The 21,394-nt window shown below is 39.6% G+C and overlaps 1 protein-coding gene across 2 annotated transcripts in view; it reads right to left on the reverse strand.

Annotated features, from left to right (window-relative positions):
* Window positions 1-19,428, reverse strand: part of rab11fip3 (RAB11 family interacting protein 3 (class II)) — a 50,156-nt gene extending 30,728 nt beyond the window's left edge. Inside the window, exon 1 of one of the 2 annotated variants that reach the window (XM_049014472.1) lies at window positions 15,995-19,428. In XM_049014472.1, the coding sequence (XP_048870429.1) occupies window positions 15,995-17,644 (1,650 nt within the window). In that variant the 5' untranslated portion in view covers window positions 17,645-19,428. The remainder of the gene's footprint in view (window positions 1-15,994) is intronic. The other variant, XM_049014473.1, reaches the window with a different exon arrangement.
* Window positions 19,429-21,394: the final 1,966 nt, after the last annotated feature.

Here is a 21,394-nt window from a genome sequence, read left to right on the forward strand (position 1 = left end):
GGAGGCAGCACAAGGAACTTCTGTTTGAAGGGGCCCTGCAGCGGCACGGGCCGATGGGGCACAGCATTGCCCTGCAAACCGCAACTAGACCAACAGCGGCTGAAAGTGGCAGCACCTTCTGGAAGCTGGACAGCGGCTCCACGAGCCGGGATTCCTTCTGAGAGCCAGCTGTGTAGACTATAAGGTCCTTCAAGGGGGGGAACACAACATCTGGAACCTAAACTCTCAGCCCTGCTATCCTCACATCCAAGGCTGCCGGTTCTTATTTTCACTCATCTTCAACAAAGCACAAGAAATGTATATGTTTGGGAATCATATGGAAATTACCAATGGTACTGCTGTTGGTTACATAATGACACAAGTAGCTAACAGTATAAAAAATGTTCAGGACAAATTGAGCAGATGGGTGGAGGACGGAAGGCAGCGCTGCTGACTATGCGAAGTGGAGCCACGCTACAGCAAAACATTTAAGGCACTAGATGGCTGTCTTTGGGAGCCCGTTCAAAAGATCCTATTTTAGGTTAAACACTAGTGCCGCAGCCCCTCCGAGGACCTTAAGAGACCCATTGATTGTGAAAGGCAAAGACAACATGAAACCGCAGAGACAATTACAGTGCAGCGCTTGCTGTCCCATGGGAGAGTGCTGTGGTATTTCGGGTTCACAAAGCCTCACACTAAAGGGTAGGAATTAGTCAAGAGGCATTCCTGAAGGGATTACTGATGCATAAGCCTGACCCCCAGCTCGCAGGAAGCACGGCTCTGTTTAAGGGAAACGGTGCAAACCACAACACACAGATACAAGTGGAGCTCAATGACAGCATCGTTGACCCATGACAGGGCCCAAAATTTATCAGTTTGGGCCCTTCAGGTTGTTATCGGCCATTATGAAAATCTTTATTTTCAGAAAAGAACAACATTTTAAATAGAAATGTACCTAGAATACCTATAAAACATTCACAGAGCTGTATAAAACAATGCACCGCCATAAAAAAAAAGTTATTTGAGACTATGAGACATCTACTGTCCCTGTTGTAAACAATATTATTTTTAGTTGCCTATGTAAGTCTAGTCATACTGCATTCAGTTTCACCGCTACAACAGAATTTAAATACATGTTCTGCACTGCAGTAAAACAGACGCTTTAATTATGCATACTCTTTGTCCAGGAACTTTCTTCCAAATGACAGCAAAACATACAGTGAATGTTGCTTGTGAGTTAATGTTTTTCCTAAGGGGTAGCCCAATTTCTGTGGTGAAAACTCCCAAAATCAGATCCCCAATTACAGATACATGATGATTGTGTTTTCCCTTCACTTCAGATCTCGCTATTGAAAGAAAGGTTCATTATTGGGAATATTTGCATTGAGGTGTTGGAGACGGAAAGTTCAGAAGTTTAAAGGAAACCATGCAAATTTCAAAGACAGTAGACATTAATGCTAAAGACATGAATGATAAATGTCAGTTCTCCCTGTGCACTTTGCTGGGTGACAAACTGCTGTTAAACCTTCACACCACATGTTTTTTGATCCACATAAGTCATGAGTACCACTGGCTCAGAGGACACAACTTGTGAAAACTTCCAGAAAGCTTTCAGTACCCTGTCTGCTCCAATATAACCGCAGATCCTTCATAAATACATTTCTTGGCCCCAATAAGGCACTTAAGATTTAAACTGTTAAACATCACTAACAAGAACTAGCAGATATATATATATATATATATATCCCACGGCCGGAGAATTTTTCCAGGGTATGACACTCCAGTCCAGCGAATACAATAATGCCATAATGCATCACCTTACAGTACATGACAGACTATCTACTGTACTCATCCCCCATTCACCACAGCTTCCGGAATTTAATGACAGCTACAGAGATACAAGATCTGCAAGGATATCTAGGAGGAATTCGATTCCCATCCAACAGCTACAGAGCAGGGCCGTTACCGTTAGTCATATGTGGATGAAGGTAATGGCCAAGGCAAGCTGCCAAGAAAGCAGTTTATGCAATATAAAGCTCATTGATGACAGACAATTGCAGCAAACTTATGCTTATAGTCAATGTATATTGAAATTTTTATGCAAATTAAAATGACAAGAATTCAAACCATTGCTTATATCCATTCTTTAATCTTCTATTTCCCCCTTATTTTTGAAACCCAAAGTAAACTATGCAAAAACAAAGTACATAATACAGTCATTCCGTTTTGTAACTTTGATTTCTCGGTATTGTCAATGCTGAAAAAATCTTAAGATGAATACTGTATAGCAGTAATGGGTTATTTTTTTGAGTTTGTATCATTTCCATATTGAACAGCAAACCAGTGATGCACAGAGTACAGAGTAAACTTTGGCAGGAAATATACGACAGTATTAGGGCATTGCGATATGACAATATATATCGGATGACGAAATAAAAATGTCTAACATTTCATATTATGCTCTATCGTTTATTTTGGGGTGTCACAAAATAAAATGTTGCCGTGAACAGTGTATAATCATTTGGATGACAGTTTTGCGAGGTAACATGCCACCACATGGGATGTGGCACTTGTACGGAAGTTTTTATTGGATTTTATTATTTGTAACCCACAGAAGACAATCCAAAAATATGTACTGTGATCCACAGATATTAAATAGATATGCAAATATGCATTTTTTATGAGTTGTGTAAAACCACATCAACAAAAATACAGAGCGATTTGTACACATTGCACATTTATGGATCACTTCCTGTCTACTTCTGGATCAAATTACCTTTGTGACTTCCCTCCAATCCATTTGTGGATTTTTGCCCAGTTTGTAACGCTACGGAAACCCTAAGAGGTCTGGGTAGGAAATTTGTTCTAATATTTTTTAATAGTTTTGTGTTCACTTGCAAAATTTTTGCAATTCCACTACACTTGCCCACTTGCTATTTGCTGCAACATGACTGCATTGAAGAACCTAAATAATACAGACATGTTCTGTAAAGTGTGCTTTAAGCATTAAACTATGGGGGACAATGTACACTATGTAACTTTAATATTGTGTGTTTCATACATATTTATTAATAACTGCACTGTGTACATTCAGTTGTGGTGAATGGACACAACTTTACGTAAAACGGCTGGGTCATCGAATGTGAAATGTCCCCATATAAACTGCGATTTAGATGTTCAGGTTTAAACTCGAATCCACTTTACAGGATAGATCTGCATATTCCCCCATACATCATCAAGTGAGAATACCATGGAGGTTTGCCCGAAAGTGGTTTCAGGTTTAAATCTTAACTGACACCGCTTAAAGTTAGCTTTATATTCAGTTTTCTGGCTGCAACAACAAAAGCAAGTAAAATCCCTTAGTTTTCCAGATTTCTTTACGGCCAAATTTGAATTAACATTTCAGCATTTGTGTGTGCTCTTCACCTTCAATGGCCCAGCTGTCTTGTTTACTATCACTGACGGTGAATGGACGTAGCGCAATTATTAATAAATGCATTTAAAAACACATTTACGAAAGCTACATAGTGTGCATTATCCCCCAGAGTTTAATAGTTAAAACGCACCTTCAACCTTACAGACATGTCCAGTTAGTTTATACTTATTAGTATATTTATATTATCCTTTGTACTTTAAAAGGACAAAGTACAGTTATTATTAGTAATGGAAAAGTATTGCGAGGGAACGCAAAAGTATCTAAAAAAATATTTTCCCACCCAGACCTCTTAGGGGCTCTTTATACTGCAGCTGATCTGTAGAAAAAAACCCACAAATACATCACTATCCACAAATATGTATTTTTAATTACGTTGTCCACAAAAATACAGAGCAATTTCTACATGTGAAAAGGGTCTTGCGTATTTGTGGATCACTTCCCTTCTATTTGTGGATTGCATTACATTTGTAACCTCACTCCTTGTTATCAGGATAAAAGATGACTTTTGGTCATATCGCACAGCTCTACACAGTCTGTGTATTTTGAATTTATAAATTAAATTAAAAATAAAATAATGATAATATTCTTCTTAAAATAACTGCTAACTTGTAACAAGCTATAAGAACAGGGTTTGTGTTCTGTTGCTTTATTATAACAGTGCCAAACATTTGGCTCCTGTATGATGGGTGGAACCATTCCCAGGGACTGAAAAACAGCAAGACAGATGTACTATAAAACAGGACACAGAGTAGGACAGGAAAGCCAAGGCCTTGTCAAATGTTTAAAACAGTTACACTGAATGTTGCCTAGAGCTGCCTCACATCTTCCTCAGTGTGTCATTGCTAGATGGGAGAACACAAGGCCAAACACAAGGCAGGGTACCAGCAGGATGTTGTAAAACAAGGCTAGGCCTGCCTGCCTGGGACTGCACTGGGAGTTATTAAAATAGAGCACTCGGATGGTCCGCTGTTTAGCCATATGTGACATTCTTTATTACAGTACTCTAGCAAACCATACAAGGATCCCAGATCAGTGACTACACTTTTCTTGGGGGGAACGGCCTTGCAGGATAAGCAAACCTCTCATTTAAAGAAAAATCTGCTTGATCCTGATCTTCCGCTCAGAAACAATTTCTCCCTCAATTCTGAAAGATTCTGGCTACTATCTTATTAGTCAGTGAAAGGTACACTGATACCTAATTAACATTATATTTAGACTTTAATGCAGCTACATTCAAAGAGAACCTTGGTAATATACCAGCAACTATGTTGACTGGCACCTGGCCATTAAAGGAGTCAGATATGACCTGTCTGGATTATTCTAAAATCTTTCTTTAATGCATTTACATGACATGACATTACTGCAAACACATTTTTACCATCAATACAATTTGTCAATTTCTCAGCAGATTCTGAGGAAGCTCAAGAGGCAGCCCACATGAGGCGAGCCACAGAGATTAGCAGCATCTGGAATCCTGCAGCAGACCTGAGATTCCATCCTTCTACGAGTAAGTCAATCGACTGACGCCTAGCTGATGGAGGATGTGGAAAAATGCTGTGTCAGCATCGCTCCAGAATATCTCAGGAACGATCAATTCCATTTAGATCTGGCGGAGCAGACGACTTTCCCTTTTGCAGCTGGAAGGTTTTGATTAGATTACAGTGTGTTAATTTGCTAATTTATTTCACTTGAAGTGACTGTGCTGCACCATTTTTCCCCTCTAAATCAAACAGTAATGATGCAGTGTCAAAGTCTATTTGTATCCTGAAAGGCTGAAACTAGTCAACAGCAATATGACCTGCATGCTTACTGATTTCAAAAAGCTATTAAACTGAATTTGGTAGCTTTTGAGTGACGGTTCAAGATTTATTAAAGAATTTAAAATATATCTCTCAGTTCAGCAAAATTCATCAAACCGATCATTATGTAAAATTGCTCCTGTCAACTTCCGAGATAAATGAGGTAGTCAGGTAATGGCATAACTGTTCTGAAATTGAGAACATAATCATGAAACAAACTTTCACAATCTCAAGTTTTGGTTTCGGAAGACAGAACCTTGATATCTCCTTCCTCGCGACTCTTACCCACTGCATGTTGCTGAGCTCTCATTGCATTACAAAATGTTTCACATTTCACAATTAAATACATATAAAATAATTTTGTGATTTACAGGAATTTATGAAAAGTGGTATTTACTGTAAATATTATACTTATGCTGTCTTCCAAGTGTATGTCACATGATTATTTTGGTCTAATCGTGATCGAGTGATCACAGTTGCGGTAAAAAATTAGGCTAGCTTCATTAGTTCAAGATGGATAATAACCCTTTTTAGTGTTCCAAGTTGTTGGTCATGAATAAATCCCAGAAGTGTTTTCCTATGTTTTCCAACTCAGTATGAACCAAACTGTGGCTCAAGAACTAAGGTCTGAAACGAACTGTGGATTTGGAGAATTGCTGCACCCTTATACTGAGTTAACCACAAGAAATGATTTGTAGAGTGAGACAACATTCTAAAAGCTGTGACATAGGATGAAGATCGCCCCCGTACTATACCAGGTAGAGTTACAAATGGCCTCTTAATGAGTCCAGCTTAATAAAAATTTGGTTCGGACCTCAATTTTTTAGGTTGGTTCCACTCCAGCACTGACTACAGAACGTTTCTCCAGTTGGAGAACCCATTGCCTTTACACCAGCTGAACACAGCACTATGCAACACCTACTGTAATTGGTGGCATCTGAACTGTACCGACTATTCTACATCCAGTCTAGTGGAGCATCCCAGTGTCCTCTTCAGTAAGGTTTGACTGATCTCTTTCCCTGAGTTGTTAGCTCCTACACTAAGTTGACATTTGAAGTTTGCTGAATTCCAACTATCTACTTCTTGTTTGTGCATGTTAAATTTCAACATGCATATTATGATTTTGGACACCCACTACTGCCCTCTTTCTCATATTTCATCAGCAATGGAAGAAAACAACGATTACCATAAGTGTGCTGTGACATGAGCTGCTTAGCAAACTTTTAAAATATACCTGCCTGAATGTGCCACATTTAAGCAGATTTATTTTGCTGCATAGCTGAAGGCCAAAAGGCCAGGTGATGTGCAACTGAAGCATGGAAGTGTAATTTCAGGCATATTCTTGTGTAATTATATAATTTCATGCTCAGTACACCAATTTTATTTAGGTTTTGCTAAATCACTTCCAATTAAACTGATCATATTCACTGGAGCCAGTGGTTTGACAAGAATGGTGCATACATTAAAACGACAGTCAGCTAACCTGCCAAAAAAGACAGTGGTTATCCAAGTTAATCCACAAACACTTCTGGCATCTCTAAATGAATGCAGCAAATGCAAAAGAGCTTTCCACGTTTATTTTTCTACAGAAATCTGCAACGATTCCATCATGATAAAGCAGTAATATTCTGCATATGACAAACTGATTGTTAAGTACATATTCAAAGACACTTCTGCACAGTCAGTCAGCAAACGTTGGCCTGCTCATCCTTATTTGCTGGCAAAGGGTTTTGTTTATCCAACACATTCTTTCAATTTTTTCAGTTAAAACTGAGGGGATGAATAAAAAAAAATTACCTTGAAAGTTAATTAGATCAGCAATTTCAATATTTCTTTGAAGAAATAGAATTGTCAAATAATATAGGCAGTACTTCTCAATAAAGTTCACCTAAGAAACTCAGCCAAGCACTTTCAGCCAGCGCATATACAATATTTCTTGAGGGAATAACTGGCCTCTGGATGCAACAGAGCACAGATTGCTTAACTGGTGAGAGAAAACCGTTTGCAACTTATATTATAAAACCAGCCAATCAGGTCTACTATGAAATGGATAACTATCTGCATTTATTTACTCAGTAGATGTTTCTGTCCAAAGCAACATACAAAAAAGGTAGTTAACAGGCCCACATCACAAGCATAATGCTGTCAATGAGTCAACTTAAGTACAAGTGCTGCTAGAACAAGTTAGCAGTAGAACAAGAGCTACACAATGAGCACATTACAAATCTGGAAGAACCTAACCTCAGAAGTATTCAAATCAATACACCATGAAGTTCCAGGAAATATTCATGGAGTCTGAAAAACTACAATATGTTTAGATTTTTCTTACGCTAGACAAGAATTTTTTTTCAAGTTGGTGCATACTACTTGGGTCCTTTAAGTCAATTTCTGTGGTTCACTAATAATAATAATAATAATAATAATAATAATAATAATAATAATAATAATATGTATTCTTTACAAGCATTTCTGTTTTCAGCAGAATTGATGATTTCATAAGAATTACATGAAGGCAGTTTGAATAATATTAAGCACAAATTTACAAACTCACTATGAAAACAGTTTCAGTGGATTTGAATTTCAAGAATGTCATCCATGCAATTTTTTGAATGACAGGTTATACAAAACAAATATAAAACTGATCCAGCCGCAGTCCTGCTTAATTATCCTCCCTGCTTTTGTCTATCTACAACTTAGCCAACTTAGTCAGGTTGCCATATTATGAATTCATTGAAATAGGTAAATATCTGGTTTGGATTCTAAGAGACCCTACTACTCAGCTTCATTTGGTTATGACTAGAATATGATTATCACGTGACTTCAAAGAACTGCAACAATAGCATATTAAAAAGTAGTGATGGGGATAAGATGAACTATATGAAGTCAGATTAAAGACCAAGACTTTGTGGGTTTGAGACTGAGACCAGAAAAATTAAAGTCCATTTTGAGGCCATAGTTTAACTATATTTAGGCCTTGTCCACATGTACGCTCCTGTTATTAAAAAAATCCATCCACATAAAAATGCTAAAATGCGCAGGCAAGAGCACGCCAAATATCAACTGGCGATGATATAACTAACTGTAAAGCCACGTTGGCCAGCCTTATTACCAGTTCTGCTAGGCTAAAAACAGGCAATGGTAACAGCAAACGGCGCACACTCTGACGTTACAAGCCTAAAACTCAGTTTTCCCTGTTAACACTTTGAGACTGAAAACTGAGTTTCTGAAAATCTTCCCCCTGGATGGAGTTTTACAAAAGCTCAGGTTTCAGTAACTTAAAATGCTGTTTGCAAGTGGGTAAAAGGCCAAAACACAGAAAAAGGCTAGGTTTTTTAGAATACCTCTGTACATGTGGACAAGGCTTTATTCATTATCATCATTACCCCAGCTAATAATTAAAGATAAAATTTAAGCATGACAATCCTTTAAAAGCAAACATTAGTACTTTATCACAAATACCCAACACTAAACGATTGCTAACCTGCTAAATTTTCACGAGCCACTCATCAGGGTGAGAGTTGTGTAAAAAGCTTTATGTAAGAGTTCCAGTTTTCACCACTTATACTGGCTGTTTATTTGAAACGTAAAACAACATAACTAGCACATACTGTATTTCGGGTCCTATGGTTCTTAAGCTTATACACACAGTTTCTTTACAATAGAGGAGTGGGGGATGATAGTTTGCTAGGGGAAAAGGGGAGCAGATAAAACTTTAAGAGCAGGGGGAGGGGTACCGATCGCACGTTCAGAAAATACAGAACAAACTGCATCCCGTATTAGTTCAAAAAGGGACACAGCGGGACAAGTGGCAACTCTGTTCAGAACAGCAGTTATTTCCCCCCTTCAATTTTATAAGCTCAGTAATATGTTAAATCATCAAATGTGAAAAACAAAGTAATAGAAATGATTTGCAGCATTTCTAAATATGTCTTGTTTTTTCTACTAGCAGAACCTAATACATGCAAAGCTGAAAATGTAATAAGGCAAACCAAAGGACTCATTTAAATAGCAAAAACAACACAATTAACATCATACCTGCGTAACTCACAAGAGCATCTGGGGAGAACTAACCATGTGAGACCTAAATGGTGACCACACTAACGTCCGTTCTAACAATAGGCCTATCCATTGGCTGTGCGGTTCAGAGCTGTCTCTGTAAGAGAGTGTACTTGCATTTGAGAAAATCCAAAATTGTGGTTAAAACAGCCAAGCCAAATAACATTTTGTCTGTTCTGAAGGTATTTCCAAGGTAGTGTTGCACTATGTGAACGTCTTTTCAAAAATTAAAAAAAAAAAAAATAAATCAATATAAAGTAAATAGTGAAAATGAACACTAGATGGATTTTTTTAAAAATATCTTAACAACAGGTATCAAAGTCCGAATCATAGATGTTCTAGTCCAAGAGATTCAAGACCCAGGAGAAATGCTTTAAATTCCGGGACAAAACCTAGCAAGTGAAAAGATTGGACTCAAGTACTACAACACTGCTAAAGTACAATACAAGCAGTTTTGAACTTGACATGGAAGCTTCTGTTGTGTGGAATAACACACTGTGAGCAACCGTTTCAAGTGGATGTGTCCTTCCTGTGATGGTGGCAGAAAAAAAAGCCAGACAACCAGGAGAGGACAAGTGTCTCTGACTCAGGAAAACACATTCTGGAGTTAATCCTTCCGAACCAGCCCCACTTCTAGCACACAGTGACAGTGGGTTGCAGTAGGGAGGGTAAGGAGTAGGATTAGTTACATCACCTGACTCATTAGGGGGGCAAGCTGCATCTCCGTAATCTCTGTGGAATTCAGATGAGTGCCCCCATGTACCTCTCCCTCCCCCAGCTTAATTGCTACCACCCCCAAACCATAGCCTGCTGTTCAACTGGATGCAGGAACCTTAAATCACTCTGTGTTGATCATAAACCCATAACATCAGCATGCCCACCACATCATAAAACCATGAAGGTGTAAGCAAAAGGATGCAGCAGCAATGGACAGGTGCAAAATTGCTCATGGTAAGAGTCACAGCAAAGGTGATAAAATGCCTTTTTGCACACTACACTGAAATTCAGTGCAGTCTTAACAGTTGTAAAAAGAGATTCCTGATCACACACTGCCTCATGTTTGGTTCACCGCAGCTTGTGTTTTGTTGCAAACAGTGTAGATGGGAGGGGGCAGTACAACTCAAGACATTAGGTGTTTATTAGTATATGAAGTAATAAGGCAGACGGAGGGAAGTAACCGATAAAAGAAGTTCCTTTAACGATTGTATAAGAAACTCATTTATATACCATAGGGGTAACAGCTACCCATTTTTGCAGTGTTCCACGGTAGGGGTGGAGGGAAAAAATTACGAATCACAATACTGATTTTGACAATTCAATATCGATTCACAAAATCCTGTTAAAAATCATGTTAACTTATTCCTTTTCCCCCGGACTTTGAACATATTTTTGCAGATTTTTATTTGTATTGTTGTACAGATGGTGCCATTTTCTTCTCCTATAGGATTGTGGCAAAAGTTTTACATAATTGCCTTGAACTGCTGTCTTGGGTAGCATCGTCAGTCATGGTAATGAAGTACTCAGGGCATGAGAACGCAAGCAAATTAAGTCAAATTGGGCTTTAGTCATCCAAGAATCATACTCAGTGCACTGAGTACAGTGAATAACATTATATGAAAGCAAAATTAATAAAACTAAATAAAAGCAAATGATAGAGAAAAGATAGTGTGACCCATATACACTGAAAACAAAATGGTTGAGAGCTGGCCGCTATCAGTTTTGAAAATTATCGTTAATTATCTGTACTGAACACCAAAGCAAATGAAAGCGACTATAAATAGGGAAATTTCTTTATTTCTGGCTAGGTACAAGAATTGCAGAGGGAAATGTTTGGATGGAATGTTTCTGTATTTCAGGGGTAAGTACAAGTACAAATTTCATTTTTATCATTCATTTATTTTATATTGTTTATATTGTTTATCTTAGGCTCACCATGTAATGGTAATGCTAATGCTAATACCACACATAACAACTCGACAAAATGTATCTCTCTCATTAGATATTAGGTAAATTTTCAGGGGTGTATTTCCTGAAAGCTTTGTGATGCTAAGTAGTTCATTATTTAATTGCTACAAATCGTAACAATTAAGTTGTTCTGTGCTGCAATGTCAATATTACAGGGCTGTGTCTTGTAGTAGTTATAAGAAACGTGATTAGATCGCACATAAATGAAACGTCTACACTGAATCCAATCAAAGCTGAATCATAACAGATTGGGCACTTGTGAATCAAAATCAAATTATGTTGATTAGGCTGATTCCCAGCCCGATTCCACCCTATTCCAGTAAATGCAATCCTTCTCATTTAAATAAAGTAGTTCTAGTCTATTAAAAGCCATGCTGATTAAAGAATAAATCACATGCTCAGTATCATTTGTGCCAGCCAAGCCATCTTAGTCAAAATCAAATGGTTCAACAAAAGAAATTCCACTTCATGGCTTCAAATTCTCCCCATTTAAACATGCCTGCTAGCATATTTAGTGCAAGCTGATCTGTTCCATATATCCCTTTAACATCCACAGCTGTTTACGGCTGAACATCCTTGTGACCTACATAAATGTCTAGGATTGATCTCTCGCTCACAACATATCCTGCTGGCCCTCAGACTTCCTACCTACTGCATCCCTCAAATCCCACACAAAAAATCTATGAGGGCAAATGAAAATCAAGAGTGCAAAGTGGAACCAAGCGGCAGGACAAAAACAGCAGCACAATGAAACTACCATGAAATATAAATGCTGTCATTCAGGCTGTATTTTAGAGGTTAACACATCATTGAGGCATTTAAGTCAGTTTGCCTTATGCTTCCACTTCACAAATCAGCATATTTGCTGTTCTGCAGACAAGTGCAGCATTAACATCAACAAAGAAAAATGAAGCCACCTGAATTTAAAGAAAAAAAAAGCATCCCTGATTTCTACTAAGAATAACAAACAACTTATATATATACGATAAGCCTGTTTTATGTTGTTCTGTGTATGAAAGTCATCCCTTTAAGCCAGCAGAGTGACACCTGATCCCTGCTCACACAATACAGTGCAATCTGCTCGGCACGAGGGAAAGGAATATTCAAAGCGGGAGGGAGAACAATGCCGGAATCGAAAGGAAGCTGAGGAAATTCCACGACGGCACAGCCCCAAACGTGGAGCACGCCTCATCTCTTAAGGCTCTTCTTCTACAGGGTGGAGCTCCTTGCTCAGTGCTTGTTAGCTCTGACCACTGCAAATAACATGCACAGCACAAGAAAGTAGAGCACGCTTGGGGGGGGGGGGGGGGTTGGTCGGTGGGCAAAACAGTAGCCCACATTTCTATTTTAAATGAGCAGCAGTGAGAGGAATCCAAACCTCAACCATGTAGGTTAACGTCACACAAAGAGAAAGCAAAGTGACCTCCTGCACAATGCTTCTTATAAATACGAGGTTCGTGGTCTGAAGTTTTCTGAACGCAACATATTGACAGAGACCACAGAAGGTCTTACAGTAGCAGTTCAGACAGAAAACCTGAGTAAGACAGCTTGCACCAAAAACACCCACAATGTCACCCCCACACATTAATCATTCATTCCATTACCATTAGAATGGAGGGGAAAAGCACAACAATAATAAAAAATTCCATTACCAAAGGATCCTGTTCTTCTACTTGCTGGAAATTGAGAACTAAAAATAAAATCTAAACATGTTGTTTACATTTTGTTCTAAATCATTATTAAAGTGGTGAATATGCCCCATCTCCAAATGACACTCCCATCTTTTAAAAGGTTCCCTTTGTAGCTCCTTCTGGGAGCTACTTGAAGTGCTGAAATTCTACATTTCATTTTCTGAGTTACACGACCTACCATGTGGGAAGTTCCAAATACAAACTCCTTAAAAATCACAGCAAAACGATTAGGTTTTAATCCAGATAGGAACTTAATAATGATTAACAGCCAAACAAATACAGCTACTTTGCAATTACCATTAAAAACAACATATGTTTGAGATCTTAGATAAATGAAAGCTTGTAACAGTATGGAGATGAAACAGATTTGACGGCTGCACAACACAATTTAATTAGAATATCACAATATAATTAATAAAATTACTTATGTAAGACTAACATCCAAATTTCCCCCAAAAAACAGCCTTCTTATATTTATTAGACATATTACCAATTCCTTGTGACAGTGAAATAAGTGAATTTGTCATATTTTTAGAGTGTTTCAGAAAAAGACGCTAAGCATAGACAGGGTAGATGGAACAGGCAGTATTATTACTGTTCAGCTGTTTAATAGATTCTTCTTCCAAAGTAACTTGACAGAACTGTACTGCAGTAGGGGTGTGCAGTATGACGATAGTAGATCATGGGGGGCAGCGGGTGGATCAATGGGCTAAGCCTCTGAGCCTGTGATCGGAAGGCCACCAGTTCTTGGGCAAAGCCCTTAACCCACAGCTCCTTAGGTGCTGTTATGGGTGGCTGTCCTTCATGGCCAGCTTGCTCTCACCAACAGAGAATTTCCTCACAGGGATCAATAAAAGTATCAATTATTATTATTTATTATTATGAATGATTTAAATGTCATCATGGTTTGCTTTTAACAGAGAAATTGCTAATATCATACTATAATGCAGTTCTATATATGCATCTGAAGTTGTTTTGCCAGCCAAATTTGTTGTGACACATCAATAGATCGGTAATAGCAAACAGTAAGTAGTGCCTTGGATTTCTTACTCTGTCCCTTTCGCACTCTCATCCTGGAATGCAAGGTGCTACAGGCAACACATTCCCTATTTGTCAACTTAGCAGCATGAATGACGTGGAGGAGTCGGCCCCTAAAAATAATTCAACATTGATAATATGGAACTTGATTGGATTTTCCAAAATTGACATATCACAAACAGTTATTTGCAAAATTTGACTGGGTTTGCCTGTTGGATGTCAGCGCGAGTATGTTTTTCATTAGGTTTTATTACCTTATAGGACTATATTTTTTTTTTACTATTTTTAATTGGGGAAGTAGTTTGGTTGTACTCTTAATTAGTTTTCATATTAGTTTTTGCAAGTTAATATGAAAAAGAATCGTGATGCAGCCTGAAAAAAAATTACATAAGAACATAAATTTACAAACGAGAGGAGGCCATTCGGCCCATCAAGCTCATTTGGGGAGAACTCAACGAATAGTGTGATATATTTTTGCCATATTGACCACCCCACCATACTGATGGGCAATATGGCAAAAACATCATATCATAATAGACGAGTGCTTTTGATCAAAAAATCAAAATTGTTATAGACCTCAACGTAAAGACACAGCAGGTTGGAAATTGATATTGTCATGTATATGAGCAATAATTGAACTTAAAGTATTAATAGTAATACATCACCATTTGAAGGATACCTGACATTGTGTACATGTCTTTTTGAGTAGTAGAAAGCAACAAAAAAATGGAATAATGTAAGAACTGCCGTATAATAAGATATACATCTACAATTTCCTATAGGCCCCATTTACAGATGACTACATATTGCAATGTCCTTCAAGGCCAAAGTCCAACAGGTTCAGTAGTTTCATCTACAAACAGTCACTGTGTTGCATCAAAAACAAAAACGTGGGGGGGTCAGAGAAACAGAATGAACACCACAAAGAAAGACTGAACACCTTGAGCAAAAGCCAAAATAGCAATTGCATGACTGAGAGAAACTAATCGGACATTAAATTTTCAGGCGAAATACAAAATGGCTCCCAAAACAACAGGAATCAATGAACGATCTTGGATAACACATCACAGAGTTCTCCCTCTTCTTTAGCTCAAAATGGTATGGAACAGGCACACTAAACTTCTACTACAAGAATGAATATGAAGAATCCCGAACAATTAACAATATACATTTAAAATACTGTTTTTTTTAGATCACAATTTACCATTAATATATATTAAAGAATGTCGACTGATGGTTAAAGTAATGAAATCAAGTAAATAACCAATATAACTGCAAGTTTAAATTTAACTATTTATCAGATGCTTTGGCCATTAAGAGTCAGTCATGGAGGCAAGGTCAGTCCATCACAGGGCAATTAAATTAGCAGGAAGTATCATTGACTGTGGGAGGATTTTGAGATGTGTGTGTCGTGGATTGTGGAGAAACTACAGCACATCCACATACACACAAGGACACCTGACAGCTGCAAATCACTAGGACGCTCTCACACGCGAGTGAAAAATGTATACATGCAGTCATTTAAATTGGTAACAATGTGTATGAGAATTGAAGGAACACAATGAAACTGAAAGTGAAGGGCCGTGATGCCGATTTAAAGCTTCAGTTGAAGTACTGCTCTGAAGTGGCCGGCGTTAACAGATCTTATGAAAACATCAAGGACACTGCTCTAACTTTCAGGCTCCTTAGTAATGCTACAGATTCAGTAAATACATGAATAATTTCAGTAAAAAATTTGTGCTATAAATGTCTGTCTAAATGATTCACCGACAGCTGTTAAGTGACATTTATAACATGCCTGAATTAACTTGTTCTAGAACAATGTCATTTTAAATAGAGAATAGGGGGTTCCACCTGTCTGCCACTGTTGACATAGATAGAGACTTGTTTAGATAATAGAAACTATTCTGTTTGGCATGGAAGTTTCAGGACACATTAATTAATACTTATGAACCTAAGCAGTCAAAGATGAAAAACATGTCATTACAATTTCAGTTTGACATTTCGGCCGACATTCACTTGTTTCTTACCTGCTCCGCACCATACACTGTAGCAAACTGCACAAACTCCTCAATGCGCACAAAACCATCACCGTCCTGGTCCAGAGCATTGAATACTGCCTTCAGAGGTAACATGTCTTCTTCGCTTGGCAACATGCCACCCCTCACAGGTAGACATGTAGATGTCCCTACTTCAGGAAGAGATAACCTCTCAATTGTCTTTTCACTAGTCCGCACAGACACCGGGGCCGAGCCATATGTCTCCTGGGCTAGATCGTCAGGAGAGCCTTGTCTTTGAAAAACAGCATCCTTCGAAATGTCCCGGTCAGAAAGTATTTCTTCTACTGGCCCCTCAGGTACTTTTGAGTCCTCGTTGCTTTTTATATCATGCATCGAGCCAACAGTTGAACTCAAGTCCAGAATCGACTCTTTGTTCACTTGCTGTACCATTAAACCAACAGCAACCTCTTCTGCCATTAAATCCCTTGAAACATCCTGATCCTGGCCCTGGCTAAGTGGGTCACCTGTGTGCGAAACATCTCCATTGTGAGAGAGGCTGGTAACCTGTGGTCCTGTTGACAGGGAACAAAGCAAAAAGGAGGGATCTACCTCAGCTCCATGCTCCCCCGACAAACAAACAGCAACTGCATCCACCGAGATGTCCTGCTCATTAACTGCTTTTTCCAAGTCTGAAATTACATTTTCACAGGTTTGTTGCTCATAAGCTTCAAGATAGACGTCAATGCCTTCCTCATTGTGTAAAAGCGTGGAGGACTTGCAAAGTCCCGACGGTTTGTGACAGTCGCTCGGACTGGTGACGTGAGAAGGGCTGCTCACGCGGCTCTCAGGTGAACCCACCTGGATAGCGTTACTTGGTGTGAGCGGATCCATCCGCAATTCAAAGGGTAAACCTTTGTCCCCGGTTTCACATGACACTCTCTCCTCACCTTGTGACGCGAGAGTAAGAACGCTCTCCTCATATTGTGATAAGACGGACAGATCCTCTTTGTCACCCACATGTACCTCATTGGGAGGGGGGGAACAAGAAGTGGGGGATTCATTTTCAGGATACAGCGAAGCGTCCAAAAAACTTAAATCTTCCCATTTACAATCCAATGTCTTTGAGAAAACCGGTGATTGTGAAGGAATATCCCTGAAATCAATAAGTTCATCAGGAGTGCTATGAATATTCTGTGCATTCTGGTCAAGATCTAGCTCCTGAACCAAAATATCCTCTTGACGGCACTCAAGGGTGCTAGAGAAGACATGGACAGGTGAAGCATCATCAAAATTTCGTTCAACAGCAGCAATGGGAAAGTTCATTACCTCTGCAGGTTCCTTATGGGGACAATTTGGAGACTGGGAGGAATGGTTGTCCCACTGAAGTACAGGGCATTCTGGTCCTTTCTCCCAGGACAGTAACTGGTCCACACTGGAATACCTGGAGTTCTGAAAAAGGTCATTGAGCTTTAAGGCATTATCTTGAAGAATTTCATCCAGACTAAATGAGACCAGGTCTTTCTCAGACTCCCGGAAATCCAGGCCTGAATCTGGGCTCTTGTTGCTTCTGTTGGACAGAGACTCTTTATCTGGATCCAGGAGGAGAAATCCCAGGGTTGGCTTCTGCTCCAGTTCCCACTCTGAATGCCCACCAGGGCTGGACAGAAGGACTTGTTCCATTTATTTATAATTTTTGAATGATTAATTTTTATCCTAAGGCAGTCTTACAGTCCCCTTTATTTAAAAGAAAGAAGTCTAAACGTCGCTTAAGCTAATTCTGTAGTCAATACTGTGAAATTGAATTAATCAGAGTCCCTTTCAACCGAAAAGGAGGCCTCACGCGTTTATTAGATGCCAACTTATCCCAGAAACGATTCAAACACATCCTTGCGATTAAATTATAACATCTGCTTAACCCTGTCTGCCATAAACATTGCCATTACGCAGTTAATTCCCAATACATGAAGTTAAAAAGCAACTACAATTTCTGCGCATACACCTCATACGGAGATTCGTCGTTGTTTCGGTTACTCGTTCCCTGTCAGATCTAATTACTAAGGTGATGCGTATGAGACGTGGAATATGTCGCCTTGGAAAAATAACGGAGGGCTAATGGAAGTGTTTGTTTAATGAGGCAAAAACACGGCTAAATACGATTATGTACATTTCCGCGAAGGGCTCTTCGGACCCAAAGTTGCTAAGCAACATATTACCACACGCTGACCGCTAGCATAACCATTAGCATTGCGCTGCCCAAAATAAGCCGTAAATGAGCACTTCCTCTCCTTTTCCCACCACTTTGATGTCGACTAAATGAAAACCAGCGTTACTGGGACGGGATGGTGTGATTTCGCCATTCGTTCTTTCTCCAGTGAAATACTACGACAAAAACAACGCCATGTCCCCGTTTTGACATTGGAGGTGCCGCGTACCAACGGCGCCCGGTCACCACGCTTGGTATCCCGCACGGCTACAGCTATGTCAGCATTAAAGAGTTTGGGTGCTCGGCTGTGGTAACACGCCGGCTCGGTGGCGGCTGAACCCCGGGGTTTTCGGAAATAAACGGCGTGGAGCAGTAAACGAAGCCCTAGTGATACCTGGGTGGCCGGGAGCCTACCTACTAACCAAGCTAATAAGCCACAGAGAAATAAATAACATGAAGCAATAAATTAGTTGTAAGTGTCCAGGACGGTTACAGTTTTTATAAGACACATTTATTGTATTTTACAGCGGTAGCTCCAGCTCCTCGCTTCATGTTCGTACCCACTGGCACATTTTCCCGATTTAGCCAGCTAATTAAAACCGTGACATGTCCTTACTCCGAGATATTTCCATGTAAAACACCTTGTACGTTATCCTCAGAACGCGGTTACAAATACCAACTGGCCGGGTGATGCGAAACGGGTTAGAAAACATAAGAGTCATCGGCCAACGGACGTTATATGCCGTTTCACAGCTGCCAGCATCCTTCGTCCCGAAAGCAAGGCTCCAGCTAGCCGATTCGCTCCTCTTCATCACTGGCCTTCACCATCCCTTCGCTGATCAGGATTTTAAAATACGACAAAAAAATCGCAATTCCAATCCCCCGTCATACCATTGTATATTTTAATAAGATTTCAGATTATCGGCCACTGAAGAAACGCCGCCCGATTGAAGACGAATAATCCACCTGTGTTAACTAGCTCGCTCTGCTTTATCCATTTAGCCCGTACGAATGTCCTTATTTCCCAGCCGTGAGATTAATATACGTGTCCCGTATTCCTCGCCATTGACGATGATCGTTTTGTCGTGGCCCTCCGATTGGAAAAAATAGCCGTTCTCGTTTATATTCCACCCAGCGTCGGCTGAACGGGCCGACCGTGCTCCTCTACTCCTCGCATCAGCAGCGGATCTGCCATCGCCGCCAGCCGCATACAGCACTGACGTCAGGAGTTTCGCCGCGCGCACGCGCAGACGGAGCGCCGCAGTCCGCCGACACAAAATCTCAAAAGCCGCGGCCGCCCGACAATCGCTGGCTGGGGTTCTGCGCGCCACGATGTGTCTGCATAGGCAAGAAATAAATGGTTCAGCTTTAAAACATTTTCACGTTTGTAAAGATCAATGAACTTATGTATATGTTGATGTATATAAACTACATATTAAGCAAATACTAAGTTAACGTATCCGAATAGTAAAGTATATGAAGCACAGTGGTAAGTTGTTGCATCATGGTTTAAAATACAACAATGTCTAAGAGACCCAACGGTTATTGTATGCTCTGGCGCCCTCTTATGGCTAAACATGGATATAATCTTTAAAAGACTCAGATTCGGGCCAACCCAGGCTTTCCTACTGAAAGATTAAACCAGACGTCTGAAAAAAAACTAAATCTTATACTGATATATTTTTGTTTCTTATTTTTTTCTTAAAATAATATAAATTGAAGAAGAAATATGCATATTTATAGGAAGTCAAAAAAGCTCATAAATCACATGCAGGAGAACTGTTCCATTACCTAAGTCGTAAAAAGAGCATTTGATAAAATGTCACTCAGAAGAACTAATCGTATGTATAAGAATCATTGGAAACATCCTAATGCCTCCTTTGATGTATGGTTAGGCCATAAAACCTACTACAAATCCAGAAATTACCAAGCTATTTAGGGAAGAATATTATGGTAGATAATGATCTGACACCTAGAAAAAAATAAATCAAGAAAATGCTGACTGATAACTATACCAAAGCCTCGCGTTAGCATTAATCTCCGAACCTGAGTTAAATGGAACATATGCAACTTAAAAATTTTTTTTGGGGGGGGGGGGGGGGGGGGGAATCCAATGGAATTGAAAAAAATCTGAAATGTTTGAAAGATCCAGAAAAAAAAATCAGTGTAATGGAATATGTCCCAGAAATCCAGAAGGTATAAAATTCAAATAAGCCATGCAGATTTATAAAGCAATTATCCCATCTCCATTGTGTGTGGAGTTTGCATGTTCTCCCAGTGATATGGGATTACATACTCACACTGGCCACTTTATTAGGTACACCTGGCTAGTACCAAGGTGGACCCCTATTTACCTTCAGAATGGCCTTAATTTTTTGTGGCACAGCTCCAACAATGTGCTTGAAATGTTCCTCAGAGACTTTGGTCCATGTAAACGTGACGGCATCACACAGTTACTGTAGATTTGTCAGCTGCACCTTCATGTTACAAATTTCCCATTACACCACATCCCATAGACACTCAACTGGATTGCGATCAGGTGGCTGCTGAGGCTGTTTGAGTACAGTGTCATGTTGAAGAACCAGTCTGAGATGATATGAGCTTCGTGACACAGTGTGTTATCCTGCTGGAAGTAACCATTAGAAGCTGGGTTCACTGTGGTCATAAAGGGATGGACATGGTCAGCAACAATACTCAGGTAGGCTGTGGCATGTAAACGATGCTCGGTTGGTACTAAGGGGCCCAAAGTGAGCTATGAAAATATCTCCTCCACCATTACATCACCACCAGCCTGAATTGTTCGAATAAGGCAGGATTCATCCATGTTTTCATGTTATCTCAGATTTTGACCCTGCGATCTGAATGTTGCAGCAGAAACAGAGACTCATTTGACCAGGCAACATTTTTCCGTTGTCCAGATTTGGTAAGCCAGTGCCCACTGTAGCCTCATTCTCCTATTCTAATCTGACATGAGTGGTCTTCCTGTTGTAGCCCATCTGCTTCAAGCTTCAACCTGTTGTGCATTCAGAGATGCTCTTCCGCGTACCATGATCGTAATGAGTGGTTATTTGAGTTTCTGTCGCGTTACTATCTGCTTGAGCCAGTCTGGCCATTCTCCTCTGACCTCATCAACAACGCATTTTTGCTGAAAGACCTGCCTTTTTTTGGCCCATTCTCTGTAAACTCCACAGATGGTTGTGCATGATAATATCAGTAGAGCAGGAGTT

Source organism: Brienomyrus brachyistius, chromosome 5 (assembly GCF_023856365.1).
Source record: "Brienomyrus brachyistius isolate T26 chromosome 5, BBRACH_0.4, whole genome shotgun sequence".
In the NCBI taxonomy this organism is placed as follows: Eukaryota; Metazoa; Chordata; class Actinopteri; order Osteoglossiformes; family Mormyridae; genus Brienomyrus; species Brienomyrus brachyistius.